This window comes from Rhincodon typus, chromosome 28 (assembly GCF_021869965.1).
Source record: "Rhincodon typus isolate 14 chromosome 28, sRhiTyp1.1, whole genome shotgun sequence".
NCBI lineage: Eukaryota > Metazoa > Chordata > Chondrichthyes > Orectolobiformes > Rhincodontidae > Rhincodon > Rhincodon typus.
This window is the reverse complement of record NC_063359.1, coordinates 41,215,096-41,231,014: the sequence shown is the minus strand read 5'-3', so window position 1 is coordinate 41,231,014 and position 15,919 is coordinate 41,215,096. Positions and strand designations below refer to the sequence as shown.

At 45.3% G+C, this 15,919-nt stretch overlaps 1 protein-coding gene across 1 annotated transcript in view; it reads left to right on the top strand.

Moving 5' to 3' along the window:
- The window catches only part of col5a1 (procollagen, type V, alpha 1), a 199,447-nt gene that overhangs the window by 145,749 nt on the left and 37,779 nt on the right, over positions 1-15,919 (top strand). The window contains exons 36-45 of the mRNA XM_048613423.1: positions 2,640-2,693; positions 3,771-3,878; positions 6,440-6,529; positions 8,625-8,678; positions 10,201-10,308; positions 10,836-10,943; positions 11,956-12,009; positions 13,725-13,778; positions 13,870-13,977; positions 15,778-15,831. Of these exons, the coding sequence (XP_048469380.1) occupies positions 2,640-2,693; positions 3,771-3,878; positions 6,440-6,529; positions 8,625-8,678; positions 10,201-10,308; positions 10,836-10,943; positions 11,956-12,009; positions 13,725-13,778; positions 13,870-13,977; positions 15,778-15,831 (792 nt within the window). The remainder of the gene's footprint in view (positions 1-2,639; positions 2,694-3,770; positions 3,879-6,439; positions 6,530-8,624; positions 8,679-10,200; positions 10,309-10,835; positions 10,944-11,955; positions 12,010-13,724; positions 13,779-13,869; positions 13,978-15,777; positions 15,832-15,919) is intronic.

The window sequence follows — 15,919 nt, the reverse complement described above, 5'->3', positions numbered from 1 at the left end:
GAGGGGCATGGACAGGGTAAATAGCCAAGGTCCTTTCCCCAGGGTAGGACAGTCCAAAAATTGAGGACATAGATTTAAGGTGAGAGGGGAAAGATTTAAAAGGGACCTAAGGAACAATTATTTCACGCAGAGGGTAGTGCGTGTATGGAATGAGCTGCCAGAGGAAGTGGTGGAGGTTGGTACAATTACAGCATTTAAAAGGCATCTGGATGGGTATATGAATAGGAAGGATTTAGAGGGATGTGAGCCAAATGCTAGCAAATGGGACTAGATTAATTTAGGATATCTGGTCAGCATGGACGAGTTGGATCGAAGGGTCTGTTTCTATGCTGTATGACTCTATGACTCTGTTCTTCTCTTTGTGAATACCAATACAAAGTATTCTTTAAGGACCTCACCCGCTTCCTCAGCTCCATGCATAAATTTCCTCTTTCGTTCTTGAGTGGACCTCCCCTTTCGTAGCTGCCCTTTTGCTCCCCATATACGTATAAAATGCCTTGGGATTTTCCTTAATCCTGTTTGCCAAGGTCATTTCATGGTCCTTTTTAGCCATTCTAATTCCTTGTTTAAGTTCGTTCCAGCTTTCTTTATATTCTATGACGCAGTATCTGTTTTCAGTTTCCTAAACTTTATATATGCCTCTTTTATCTTTTGACTAAGCTCACAATTTCACTTGTCATCGAAGGTTCTGAAATCTTGCCATCCTTATCCTTCATTCTGACAGGAACATGGTGGTTCTGAATTCTAATCAACTGTCTTTTAAAAGACTCCCACCTAACAGACGTGGATTTACCTTTGAAAAGCCACCCCCATTTGACATTCTCCATTTCCTGCCTAATATTGTGGTAATTAGCCTTCCCCTAGTTTAATACTTTCCCCCAATGACTACTGTTATCCTTACCCATAAGTAACTTAAAACTTACAGAATTATGGTCACTATTTCTTTTAAGTATTGTTTTAAGAAACTCTCCTGGACACACCTAACACATTCCCATTCAAGACCCAGGCACTAAGAAAGTCCCAGTCAATATCAGGGAAGTTAAAACCACCCACCACAACTACCCTGTTATTTTCACACTTTTCCATAATCTGACCATGTATCTCTTCCTCTATCTCCTGCTGGTTGTTGGGAGGCTTGGAGTACAATCTCATCAATGTGATTGCACTTTTTCTGTTTCTGAGCTGTACCCACACGGCCTCTCTGGATGACCCCTCCAAGGTGTCCTCCCTTAGTACAGCTGTGATATTCTCCCTAATCAGTAATGCAACTCCCCCCTTTCTTTTACATCCCTCTCTACCTCGCCTGAAACAGCAAAATCCCAGAACGTTAAGCTGCTGGCTTTGTCCCTGTCTCCACCATGTCTCTGTAATAACTACAACATCTTAGTTATATTTATTAATCTAAGCTCTAAATTAATTTGCCTTACCTGTCATACTCCTTGCATTAAAACAAACATACCTCAGACCGCCAGTCCCACTGTGTTCAGTAACCTCCCCCTGTGTGATCTTCCTCTTAGTCTTACTGGGTCTTAGTCTCTGGCTCCTCCTCGGTCATTTCATTTGCTGACCTACTGCTCTGGTTCCTACCCCCCATGCCGCATTAGTTTAAACCCTGCCGAGTGACTCGAGCAAATCTCCCTGCAAGGATTATCGGTGCCTCTCCTGTTTAGGTGCAATCCATCCTTCTTGTACAGGTCTGGAAAACATCCCAATGATCCACATTGACTGGAGTTCATTAATATTGACCAGAGTTTGTTAATATTGACCAGGGTTGATTAATATTAACTAGTGTTGATGGATATTGACTGGGGTTAGTTAATATTGACTAGTATTGGCTAATATTGACTGCGTTTACGTTGGAAGATTTCAACTTTTGTTGTGTTGTCTATGACCTATGCAGCCCCAGCCACTTGTGTTGGTTTGTTCTAATTGAGGTAAAGCTGGGATCAGTTAATTGGATTGGAGTCAGTTAAAGTTGTTAGGGCCGTCTTGTGGCACAGTGGTAGTGTCTCTATTTCCCCTGGACCAGGAAGCCCGGATTCAAGTCCCACCTGCTCCAGGGGTGTGTAATAACATCTGAAGATTGATTGGAAAAATAGATTAATCAAAAAACAAAGTTGTTGAGTTTTGTTACATGTTGAGTGGCAATAGGGCTGTTCCACGTTACATTGTTATGTTGACACAAACTTACATTGCATTATATTGTGTTTTGTACTCGCAAAATAAAAACGTTTAACCTTCCACTGTTCCTGACTGGACTCCTGTGTGTACCCTCACCATCTTTCAGTTCATCTCACCTGCTATGAGAGGAAACAGGGACCAGCTCAACTCCCCACCCCAACCCCACCCATGACACCCCTACCCCATCCACCCACACTTCCACCACCACCACACCCAACCCCAACTGCTCCCCTCATTGGGAGAGTGGGGCCAGTCCCCTGGTTATGATCCAGGTCTCTAAGAGGGCTGGAAGACGTGGGGCCTAGCTACAGATGCTGGTTTTCTCACACTGTGAAATCAGCCCAGCAACAGTTTCCCCAGATGAAATCCACTTGCTGGCCTCCTTGTGATCTGACTGAAATGTTATTGGTGAGATCTTGCTGTGTCAGTAACAAACAACTCAAATCTTCACTTCACAGGGTTTCCAAGGCAAGACTGGCCCACCTGGTCCTCCTGGAGTGGTCGGCCCACAGGTGAGTACAACTTCATTCAGAATTCAATTCAGGCTCTCCAAATAGAATTTCTAATCACAAAGTAAAAGATGAGTAGTAGGCACTGAAGATTGGGGTCAAGAGTTTGAGTGTGGAGCCTCTGAAAGCTTCTGTAGTTGCTCACATTTTGTGCTGGGATCTCCCTCAGAATCTCAGTGATTGTTACACCAAATCACGTTCGTGGGTTAGTGCCAAGTGGAAGGAACATCGTCCAGTTCAGTGTCAACATAGACATGGGCGACCTCATTTCCTGATGTTAACAAGCTTATCAAATTCAGCCCTGCTCACTTAAGCTGCTGAGTTAACTTTACAACTTCAGATTTTATTATGCAACATTTCAATCAAATAGGTCCCCCAGTGATTGTTAGCAGTTCGAGTCTGGTTGAGTATTTTCCGAGTCACCCACTCACAGGGCATGATCCTGCCGGAACCTGCACACAATCTCTGAACAGAGTTTTGCTCAGACAAGAGGCGAACAGCTGCCAGTCCCTTGAGCGGAATGAATTCATCCCCCTCATATTGATTCAAACAAATTAGGGTCACTCTCTGCACAGATTCTTCAACAAAGAGGCTCACTTTGTTTTATTTCTATGTAACAAATCATACCCTCTTTTACAAAGAACTGCCGATGTTGGAAATATGGAAAAAACAGAAATTGCTGGAGAAACTCAGCAGGTCTGGCAGCACCTGTAGAGAGAGAAACAGAGTTAATGTTTCAAAGCCAGTGTCCCTTCTTCAGAATAGGACAGGTTTTTGCATTTTGAGTATTGCAAAAACACCCAGCAGCAATTTAAAAAGGGAGAAGAGATCAGAGTTAGTGCTGCAAGATTGGCCTTCCAGGGAGTGGGTCTTTGAAAGGTTGGGAGGCTTTAGGAGATGGCCATAGGGAGTCCAGGGTTTGGGATATGGTCATGGCCAGTGGGAGATTTTGGGATATGGTCATGGGGAGTGGGAGGTTTTTGGAGATAGTATTGGTGAAAGGGAGGTTTTGGGAGATGGTAGTGGGAGTGGGAGACTGTTACAGTGTCTCACTGTGTTTCTGTCTTTCTGCTGTGTCAGGGTCCCACAGGAGAGACTGGCTCCCTTGGTGAACGTGGTCATCCAGGGCCTCCCGGTCCTCCTGGAGAACAAGGTCTGCCAGGATCCGCTGGGAAAGAAGGTGCAAAGGTGAGTGTAACATCAGGAGTGGGAACTCCTGGAGGTAATTTGTCTACATTTAACACTCAGACTCATTCTAATTCACTGGCCAACACCTAGATTTTAAGATTTTTATCTTCAAATATTCAAATGCCTTCATATCCTCATTACTCCCTGACATGTAATCTCTTCCAGCCCTATCTATCTCTTGATATTGCTGCTCTCCTCTAATTCTAAATCCTTGTGTTTCCTCAATTTTCTTGACTCCCTATTGGTGATGCGCTGTCTGTGCCATAAACTCTGGAATACCCTCCCTAAACACACCCCCATCCTGTGCCCCGTGATCTCTTCAGTTTTTGAGGGACAGGATTTACAAGTATTTGGCAAAGACTGATTAGGGATAGTCAACGTGGTTTTGTGCGTGGGAAATCGTGTCTCACTAACTTGACTGAGATTTTTCAAGAGGTGACAAAGAAGATTGATGAAGGCAAAGCATTAGATGTCTATATGGACTTCAGCAAGGTGTTCAATGAGATTCTTCTTGGTAGACTGGTTAGCAAGGTTAGATCACATGGGATCTAGGGGAAGCTAGCCAATTGGCTACAAAATTGGCCTGAAGGTAGGAGATAGAGGGTGGTGGTAGAGTGTTGCTTTTCAGACTGGAGGCCTGCGACCAGCGGTGCGCCACAAGGATCAGTGCTGGGTCTACTTGTTTTCATCAGTTATATAAATGATTTGGATGTGAACTTAGGAGGTATGGTTAGTAAGTTTGCAGATGACACCAAAATTGGTTGCATATTGGACAGCGAAGAAGAAGGTTATCTTAGAGTACAACAGGACCTTAATCAGATGGGCTAGTGGGCTGAGGAGTAGCAAATGGAGTTTAATTTAGATAGATGTGAGGTGTTGCATTTTAGTAAGGCAAATCAGGGCAGCACTTACACAAACAATGGTAGGGCCCTCGGAAGTGTTATTGAACAAAGACCAAGGGAGCAAGTGCAAAGTTCCTTAGACGTGGAGTCGGAGGTAGACAGGATAGTGAAGAAGGCAGTTGACATGCTTGCCTTCATTGGTCAGTGCACTGAGTATAGAAATTGGGATGTCATTTTGCAGCTGTACGGGACATTGGTTAGGCCACTTTTAGAATAATGTGTTCGGTTCTGGTCTCTCTGCTACAGAAAAGATATTATTAAAGTTGCAAGGATTCAGCAAAGGTTTACAAGGATGTTGCCAGGCTTTGAGGGTTTGAGGTACAGGGAGGGGCTGAATATGTTGGGGCTATTTTCTCTGGAGCGTCAGAGGCTGAGAGGTGACCTTGTAGAAGTTTATAAAGTCATGAGGGGCACGGATAGGGTGAATAGCCAAAGTCTTTTTCCCCCGGGGTTGGGAAGTCCAAAACTAGAGGGACCATAGGTTTAAGGTGAGAGGGGAAAGATTTAAAAGGGATGTGAGGGGCAGCTTTTTCACACAGCGGGTGATGAGTTTATGGAACAAGCTGCCGGAGGAGGTACTGGAGGCTGGTGCAATTACATTTAAAACTCATCTGGATGGGTATATGAATAGAAAAGCTTTAGAGATATATGGGCCAAATGCTGGCAAATGGGACAAGGGCAGATTGTTACGTATGATCGGTGCGGACAATTTGGACTGGAGGAGCTATTTCCGTACTTTATGACTCTATGACTCTCACTCCTCCTTAAGAATGATCCTTCAGGTGTTTGACATCATCATATACCTGTTTTAGTGTCTCCTAAGCATGCTTAGCGTTAGATATTCCTTCATAATCATTCTGTGAACAGCTTTTGGAGTTTCGACAAAATGCACAAAGTAAGTGCAATTTATATCTGTAAATTCATAGGTTTTTAAAACATGGCACAGGATGACAAAGACATCAGTAAAGAGAAGAATGTTGATTATGAGACTAAGGGAACAGGAAATTTAAAATTGGTGATATAAACAGAAACAAAAATAAACATTGATTGCATGGTCACAGACAAAAGGAATCCCACCCCCTGCTAGTTTCCCTTCAAGCCACTGCCTCAGCACTGACCCTCTGACAGTGCAACTCTCCCTCAGCGCTGACCCTCCGACAGTGCGGCTCTCCTTCAGCACTGACCCTCGGACAGTGCGGCTCTCCTTCAACACTGACCCTTCGACAGTGCGGCACTCCCTCAGCGCTGACCCTCCAACAGTGCGGTGCTCCCTCAGCACTGACCCTCCAACAGTGCGGCGCTCCCTCAGGACACTCCATCAATGCTGCAGTCAAATGATGGTCTGCAGTTTAGTTTTGATTTTGCAGTGGAGTGAAACGTCTGATAGGTTGAGGAAGATGAGTATTATTACTCATTGGTATAATAATATAATATTACTCATTAGTATAATATGAATATTATTACTGAGCCATTACGTGGATTCAACAGAAACAAGGAGAAGGGGTTTCGGTATTGATAGAGAATGGCTCGTTATTTCATATGAATGACTTTATTTGGATCAGGAGTGTTGCCCTCCTCGTCCATCATTTCAGGTGGAGTTGGTTCTCTGTTGAATGCTTTCTGCTGATTAATGCTGTCATTGCTCTCTGTGCCCATCAGGGAGATCCTGGTCCTGCTGGTCCTCCTGGAAAGGATGGTCCTCCCGGCCTCCGAGGATTCACTGGTGAACGTGGTCTCCCAGGACCCTTGGTAAGGAACTCAATCTTCAATTTCTTATCCTCACTTCTTACAGTTCACTCGTTAATCCTCACTTCTCACTAATCACTCGTTAATCCCCACTTCTCATTGTTCGCTCATTAATCCTCACTTCTCATTGTTCACTCGTTAATTCTCACTTCTCATTCTTTTTTCCCTGCACCTCAAAGACTGTATTCACCTCTATTTGCCTCATCACGGTGTTCTGCAATTTAGTTACAAAACAGGATTCAATTGTGAAACATTGGGAAACATTAAGGGATCGGCAATTTAGGTAAACAAGTGTCAGAGATACAGCATAAAACTCACTCTTTTAATCTGAAAGTAAAGCTCTCTCTACACGGTCCCCATCAAACACTCCCAGGACAGGGACAGCACAGCATTAGATACAGGGTAGAGCTCTCTCTACACAGTCCCCATCAGACACTCCCAGGACAGGGACAGCACGGGGTTAAATACGGAATAAAGCTTTCTCTACACGGTCCCCATCAAACACTCCCAGAGCAGGGACAACACAAGGCTAGATACAGAGTAAAGCTCCCTCTGCACTGACCCCATCCAGCACTACCAGAGCAGGGACAGCATGGGGTTTGACATAGAATGAAGCTCCCTCCACACTGTCCCCATCAAACACTCCCAGGGCAGGGATAGCATGGGGTTAGATTCCAAAGACATCTTTTCAACTGGGAGATGTTAAAATCTCAGTTGCTCAACTGGGAATATTTCAACATGCAAATCAATGGATGCATTTATAAATAACATGGATTAGTATTGGAAAAATATCTTTCAATGACTTTTCCAAATCTGTTACAGTTAGGTGAATGTGTGTCAGTGCCTGTGTTTCCAAGTGAGAGTGTCGGGGCTGAATGAGAATGAGTGGGCGATCATGTGGAGACTCTTCTTTTCTTACATAAGTTCTGTCAATTGACGCAGAACCATTATCCCTCAGAGAGATTACTGGGATCTAGCTATAGATTTACAGATTACTATGATCTGGTTTTGGGAGTTTAAGATCGTTGGGATCTGGTTAATGGGAGGGAGATTACTAAAATCAGGTTGACGGTTGAGATAACTGGGCTATAGTCAGGGTGATTGCTGAGATCTAGCTGTGCTGTGAGAGATTACTGGGATCTGAGTGTGAGAGTGTGAGATTACTGATATTTAGTTGTAGTGTGAGAGATTACTGGGATCTGGCTGTGGTATGAGAGATTACTGGGACCTGGCTGCGGATTTAGAGATTACTGGGGAAGGGGGTCTGATGGGGAGGTAAGACATTACTGGAATCTATTTGGGGGTGAGTGATTACTGGGATCTGGCTGTGGTGTGTGAGATTCTGGGATCTAGTTGTGGGGTGGATTTCCTTGGAGTGGAGATATTCCTTTGAGTTGCATCAGGAAGCTCAGTTTCTGTTGTCAAACTCCCGAGAATATTTCTGTTTGATAGCCGCAGAATGTAGTTGAGTGTGATTCAGAATTGGTCAAATGTTGCAAATGATGTTGAGAATCCAGGGGCATCGTCCTCACTGGGACTCAGAGGGATCAAAATGAGCTGAACCCCGTGTTGTGTAGCCATGGAAAGGTGAACAAGTCCACTAGGATGTGAGTGGGTGACAGGCACCATTAAAAGACACCAAAACCACCACATGGCACCTTGCTCCAAGTCAGTTATATCAGGTCAAAAGGACAGATTTGCCAACATACAAACAAATACAAACAAGGCCATGTGAGCCTACTCCACCTTTCAATTTGATCATGTCTGACTTGAACTTCAACTCTACACTGCTCAAAACCTCTGATAATCTTTCCAACCCCTTGGCCAGCAAGAAGCTGTCGACCTTTCCCTTAAAAATATTTAAAGATTCTGCATTCACTGCCTTTTGAGGAAGGAAATTCCAGAAACTCAAAGATTTATTTGATCTTCAGGGATCTGCAGTTGTGCTGGGAATGTGGAGTCGAAGTAGAAGATCAGCCATGATCTCATTGAATGCTGGAATAGGCTTGAGGGGCCGAACAGTCTAGTTTTGCTGCTGTTTTTGAATAACTCGCATTTGGCAGATTCAGCACTGATTCTCGTTTCTCCCTCTGCACAGGGTCAGATTGGTTTGAAAGGCAGTGAAGGACCCCCTGGGCCGCCAGGACCCCTGGTAAGTGAGAATCACACGAGCTGGCACTCCAGAAATAGTGTTGTCACCTCCTTTACACGACCCCATCTACTTCCCTTAGCCTCCAGATGTTTATTACCCACTGTCTGCAATATTTTAGCAATTAGTAAATGGGAATATTAACAAACTGGGAAGAACACACAACGTGCAGGGGATTCTATTTTAATTCCTGGAGATTGCAGGTTAATCCTGGAGGGTTGAGGGCACCACCAATCCACATGAATGAAGTCAGGAACTATTGTAAAAGGGAATGCTTTCAGTGAAGGCTGGAGGCTGGTGATCCTCTCACACTTACCATGAAGCCTCAGACCTCTCAATCTATCAGCAAATAATTCCTGTATATCTCGTTCCGAATCTCTTTGGTCAGTCAATCACAGATACTGTGTCTCACTTCCTAATGGCCACTGCTAATGGACAAAGACTGATCCTGGACTGCAGTTGCACAGTTTACCAGTGCGATGCCAGAGAGAAAGATTTTAACAAGGAGTTTTAGAGATTAGCATGAAGTGTTAAGCCTATTATCTTTCAGAAGCAGCAGGGAGAGTCAGCACTCCACTAGGTTTCTGGAAAGAGGCAGAACACAGATCCAAAGTAGGATGGTACAAAGATGAGACCTCACAGGATCCCAGCTGGAAATCTTAAGCTCCAGCCAACACCCCACTCTCCCCCCTGCCCTTAGCTTACTGCTGTCAGCAAGCATTTCATTAGCTGGAGGTGGAGGAGGAGATATTTGCATGCGGTGGGGGGAGGTGGAGTCAGGGAGAAGCATGTTTGTTTTAGGGGTGATGTGAGAGACAATGGCCTGTCACACAGCTCAAGCTGACTCAGGGTCTAACAAGGCCTACCAGCCTCAAGCAAGAGCAGGCACCTTCCAGAAACAGAACGGATGGGGGAGGTCAGAAGATGTAAGAACCTGCAGGATCCAAGCCTAAATTTTGGATTCTGCTACTCAGAACACACTGGCAGGAGGTGTGCGGCCAAGGGTCTCTGTACCTAATCCTGCAAACCCCCCTCACAGGCTCCAGCCTAACCTCAACTCAGTCCCCCAGCACTGTTTAAAACCCTCGGGCCACTCCTATTGGGAGGTGATGGCCCAGTGGTGGTATCACTGGACTGTTAATCCAGAGACCCAGATAACGTTCTGGGGACCCAAGTTCAAATCCCACCATGGCAGATGTTGGAAATTGAATTCAATAAATATCTGGAATTAAGAGTCTAATGATGACCGTGAATCCATTGTCAATTGTTGGGGGAATCCCATCTGCTTCACTAATGTCCTTTAGGGAAGGAAATTACCCTCCTTACCTGTCTGCCCTACATGTGACTCCAGACCCACAGCAATGTGGTTGACTCTAAACTGTCCTCTGGGCAATTAGGAATGGACAATAAATGCTGCCTGCCCAGCGATGCCCTCGTCCTATGAATGAATAAAGGACTTATCTAGAATGTCCAGGATTGAAGGTGACGTTTCTTATTTTAACCTTGAGCTGTATTGTTTCTGAAGGGGTCTCCAGGTGATCGGGGTCAGGCTGGGCCGGCAGGACCGATTGGACTCCCTGGGCGACCTGGGCCTCAAGGTCCCCCAGGCCCTGCTGGTGAAAAGGGGGCCCCCGTAAGTACAGCTTCTCCTGTCAGCACTGCTCATCTGTATATAGTCCATGTACCAACTACCTCAATCCTCGTGCTGTTTACCCTCATTTATATGTGCTATTAATGTACTTGAATTTATGTACACTGTGCTTTTACAATGTTCCACACCCTCTGTCTTGCCTGCTCCCTCTTTGATGTTCAGCCTTGGTCTTCTCTGTAGCTGCGTTGGGGCAGTTCCCAGACCTTCACTTTGGGCCTGAAATCATGCAATAACACTCAAAGCAAGGCCCATCGAGAGGACCTGCCTGTCTGGTTTGGGTGAGCTCCATGTAGCCATTGTGCTAGAAACATGAAAAGGAAAGACTGATCCCAAGGACCAGATTGGCCATTACTGGGTCCATCTTTCAAGCTTTTGATACGTTTGATGCACGGTCTACAACGGTTTGCAACTCCTTTGGACAACAGCAGTCTGGCTGTCTCTCAGTTCAGATGTCGGTTTGGGTTATACATTGGCTCCTCACCGTTTATCTCTCCTCCTCCTTCTTGCAGGGTGAGAAAGGACCTCAGGGACCAGCAGGTCGTGATGGAGTCCAGGGTCCCGTTGGTCTCCCAGGTCCAGCTGGCCCATCGGGACCACCAGGGGAAGATGGAGACAAGGTGTGAACACAACCTGTGGCTCATCATCAGATGCTTCAGTAAGAGTAGCAGCACATGCTAGAGAGGTCATGCAGTGTACAAACACCCCCCAGTGCTAACTGGAAGGATACAGGGGCACTGGGCGAAGTGCAAACAGATAGACAAGGACATGACCAATCTGAGAGGTTAAACAAGAACGATAACCTCAGTAGGCTGGGGCTGTCTCTTCTAGAAAAGAGAAGGCTGAGGGATGTCCTTAGTGTGGTTTCTCATATCATGAAAGACTTTGATTGGGTCAGTATAGAGAGCAAGTATTGACTAAAACTCAAGACTATTAGCATTAGACAGGCAGAAAGGAAATTTCCAGTGATCAGAGAGTTCAGAACCAGGGGGTCACAGTTTAAAGATATGGGATAGGCCATTCAGGCCTGAGATGAGGAGAAATGTCTTCACCCAGAGAGTGGGGAGCCTGTGGAATTCTCTGCCGCATAAAGTGGTTGAGGCCAAAACATTAAATGTTTTCAAGAAAGAGTTAGGTATAGTTCTTAGAGCTGAAGGGATCAAAGGGTATGGGGAGCAAGCAGGAACAGGAAACTGAGTTGGATGGTCAGCCAAAATCAAATTGAATGGTGGAGCAGGCTTGAAGGGCTGAATGACCTACTCCTGCTCCTAGTTTCTATGTTTCTATGTTTCTATGTTTCTATGTTTGACAGTCACTAATAATTTAGTTAGTAATCCAGGAGAAACTTTATCCAGAGAGCACAGAGACTGTGAGTGGAATAAAACCAGAAATTGCTGTAAAAACACAGCAGGTTTGGCACCATCAGTGCAGAGAGAAACAGAGTTAAAGTTTCGAGTTCAGTGACCCTTCTTTGGAAATCTAATGTCAAACTCGCCCCCACAGGGAGAGTTTGAGGTGAATACTTTGAGTGCATTTCTAGGGAAGCTGGAGAAAAATAGGACAAGTGTAAGAGCAATAGGGTTAGGGTTTATTTTAAAAACCAATGATCCTTGATCTTATTTCTCCTTTCAGGGTGAAGCTGGTGAGTCAGGACAGAAAGGCAGCAAAGGTGACAAAGGTGAACAGGTAAGAACTGACCATGTAAAAACCAAAAGAACTGTGCATGCTGTAAATCAGAAACAAAAGTGGAGATAGCTGGAAAAGTTGATACAGTGTCAGGCTGGAGGAACGCAGCAGGTCAGGCAGCATCAAAGGAGCAGGAAAGTCAAAGTTTCGGGCCTAGATCCTTCATCTAGACCTAATGAAGGGTCCCAACCCAAAACGTCAACTCTCCTGCTCCTCTGATACTGCCTGGCCTGCTGTATTCCTCCAGCTCCACACTGTATTGACTCTAACTCCAGCATCTGCAGTTCTTGCTGTCTCCTTGGTGGAAAAGTTGTAGGTTTGGCAGCGTCTGTGGAGAGAAATGAGAGTTAACCTTTCAGGTCGAGCAACCCTATCTCAGAATCCCATGGGCCATGTATTTGATTTGAAAATGGTACTCATCTCTCCCACCTCACCCCCCACCCGACCTCACCTCACCTGCTGGCTGGATTTGCTAATGTCAGTCTTGCCTTGCCTGAGCAGCAGATATTTCTGGGGACACTGATTAACAATGCTTTCAGATTAAATTCTCCCCAGAAACTCTGCTGTCCCCAGAGCAGCTCCTTCTGTTAGCGTTCACTGTACAGAAAAGAACACGTGTCACCATGTGGGCTGGAAATTGAGGAACACCCAAAGCAGCAAGATGGCTGGTCTCAGCTCAGGAGGGAAATGAGAAGAATGAGCACCAGAGCTATAAATGGGCAGATATGAGGTCAGAATGAGAGGTTCAAATGATGGCCTGCTTATAATCAAACTCCATTTAAACCCAAGGGACTGTGCCCTGACTGATATGGGACTTAAAAGAAATTGGTCCCTGGGCAATAAGATTGGGTGATCTCCTCTAAGACAGAGGGATCCCTGGACATTGTCCCTGGATCTGTATCCATCTTTTTGACAGAAAGCAGCAACACTTGGCTCCACTCTTCAGCAAGTGTATACCTGACTCGATTGGAATCCTCCTCATGCCTTTTGAGGAGGGTAAGTTTTAACGATGCACATGCACCTTTCTCCCAGAGACCCAGGCTAAATGCTCTGGCAAGATGGTTTCAAATCCCACTGCAGCGGCTGGTGGAAAGTAAATTGTCTTAATGAAATTCAATTGAAAACTTATCCCGGCAATGGTGATTGTGAAACTATAATCGATTGTTATATAAACCCATCACTAATATCTTTCAGGAAATTCTGCTGTCTTTACCTGGTCTGGCCTATATGTGACTCCAGACCCACAGCAATGTAGTTGATTCTTAACTGCCCTCTGAAAAGAAATAACCAGGAGCTCAGTTCAAGGACAACAAATGCTGTCCTTGCCAGGATGCCCACATGCCATGGAAGAATGAAGAGCTATATCTCTCCAGTACAGAATACAAGGCCATGTTCACCTGTGGATGGATGTGACCCTGCATCTACTTGTATCAAGGAATACATGGGCAAAATTCAACTTGAGTGAGGACAAAACAGATTCCTGCTCCCCCACCCCCGACCCGATAAAGAACCCTGTCTGATTTTACCGTCCTCTGAAGCTGAGTTTTACCCCCATGTTTAAACAGGGGTAAGTTTGTGCTATAGGTGAGCTGAGGAGGTACAGGATGTGATTAATCTTTGACTGACTGCAGTCAGAGAGTGTGGTCATTTGGTTGGGTTGTGTGTTTGACGCAGTTCCTTTTCCTGAAGGTGGTTGTTTGATCATCTCTTTACAGGGTCCACCTGGTCCATCAGGACCTCAAGGCCCCATTGGACAACCTGGACCAGCTGTGAGTACCATATCATTGCCTGGCACAGTTACATGTGAGTGAGGAGCCCCAGTGAGAAGCTTCTGACACTGATACCTCACTTGTCTTTCAGGGTGCAGATGGGGAGCCTGGTCCGAGAGGTCAACAAGGTCTCTTTGGCCAGAAAGGTGATGAAGGCCCAAGGGGTTTCCATGGTCCTCCTGGTCCAGTTGGTCTTCAGGTAAGTTAAAGCCTGTCTTTCAATCATTCCGACTGGATCACGTCTGCCTGACAGTGTGCTGCTGATACATTCTGAAACCTCTGATCAATTGGGTCAGTTTTGGTTGAGAGTTCATTGGGTCTGCACCTTGCAATGAACATGATGTGGAGGTGTTGGTGTTAGCCTGGGGTGGACAAAGTCAGAAGTCACATGACACCAGGTGATGAAGGGGCCAGTGCTTGTGATTTCAAATAAACCTGTTGGACTATAACCTAGTGTCATGTGATTTCTGACCTTGCAATAAACAAGGAAGCACACATTGAGTGACAGGCTTCACCCACTAACGGTCGGTTTTCACTCTGGTCTGTTGCTCCTCATGTCCTATCCCTTCTTTGAAGCCTCACAGGTTTTGTTTATTACTGTGTGAGTGCCCATCCTCACAGCCAGGATCACAGGTATCACACATGGGCTCTGAATTTCTCCAGGATATGTGACTGTTTTAGGAGCTTTCAGTTACATAAGATAAAGCTCAATATGGCATCCTGCAAGCTCAGGTTAGATAAAGTGCTACCTTCTGCAGAATCTGCTCAATGCATTGACCATGTGTAAGAGCAATAATGAAGGCAACTGATATAAACTAACTGGTACAGCTTTAATGGGGGTGGCGGGGGTCTATCTGTGAATCTTTAAAAGCGACAATGTGACAAAACAGTTAAAAAAACATAGAATCAAACAGTGAAGAGTCCCTTTGGCCCATCGAGTCCTTACCACCAAAACTGCGCTACTCCCTACGTTAGTTCCACTTACCAGCACTGGGCTCATAGTCCTTAATGTTATGACATGTCAAGTGCTCACTCAAGTACTTTTTAAAGGTTGTGAGGTTTCCCGCCTCAACTACCCTCCCAGCCAGGGGAATTCCAGAGCCCCACCACCCTCTGAGTGAAAAGGCTTTTCTTTAAATCCCCTCTAAATACCCTGCCTTTCACCTTAAATTTATGTCACCTTGTTATTGACCCGTTGAGGGGAGCAGCTGCTTTCTATCCCCCTGTCCATGCCCCTCATAATCTTATACACCTCTATCAGGTCTCCCTTCACCCTCTCTTCTCCAAAGAAAACAACCTGAGCTTATCCAGCCTCTTTCCAGAGCTAAACTGCTCCATCCCAGGGCAATATCTGGGGAATCTCCTCTGCATCCCCTCCAGTGCAGTCACATCCAGATGAATTATGGCTTTATTAATCAAGTAAAATATTTGAGAAAGTTATCCTAAATATTTATAAATGATTGGTTATTTCCAGCAGGACAGTTGTGTCTCACGTTGAACATTGCACACCTTAGGAAGGATGTGAAGACCTGGGAGAGGGTGTACACAGGGATATACAGAAATGGAACCAGGGACTGTAATAAACGCAGAGGAACTGGAGAAGTGGGAATATCCTCCTTGGAACAGGGAAGGTTGAGGGGAGATTCAATTGACACATTTAAAATTATATGTGAGTTTAAAGGAATAATTGTTTCCAGGGGCAGGAGGTTCAGTAACCAGACAGAAATCGATCGCGGAGAATTAGCAAAAGAACCAGGGAGAAGAGGAGGATATTTTTGATGCAGTGAGATGTTGTGTTCTGAGAGGTGCTGCTTGAGAGGGCAGTGTGAGCAGATTCAACAGGAACTTTACCAAAGAGAATTGGAGAAACATTTGGGAAAGAGGAATTTTCAGGGTGTGTGTGGGAAGTGTGATTGACCTATGATTTGGGAATTGGAGGGAATAGTTTCTCTGTTGAAGTTAGTGACACACTCACTGTTACACATTCAATCTTTTCCAGGGTTTACCTGGCCCATCAGGTGAGAAAGGTGAAACTGGTGATGTGGGACCAATGGTAAGTGTGTTTGAGACTCTGTATTTGTGTGTGTGTGTGTGTGTGTGTGTGTGTGTGTGTGTGTGTGTGCACGCGCATGCGCACGCGT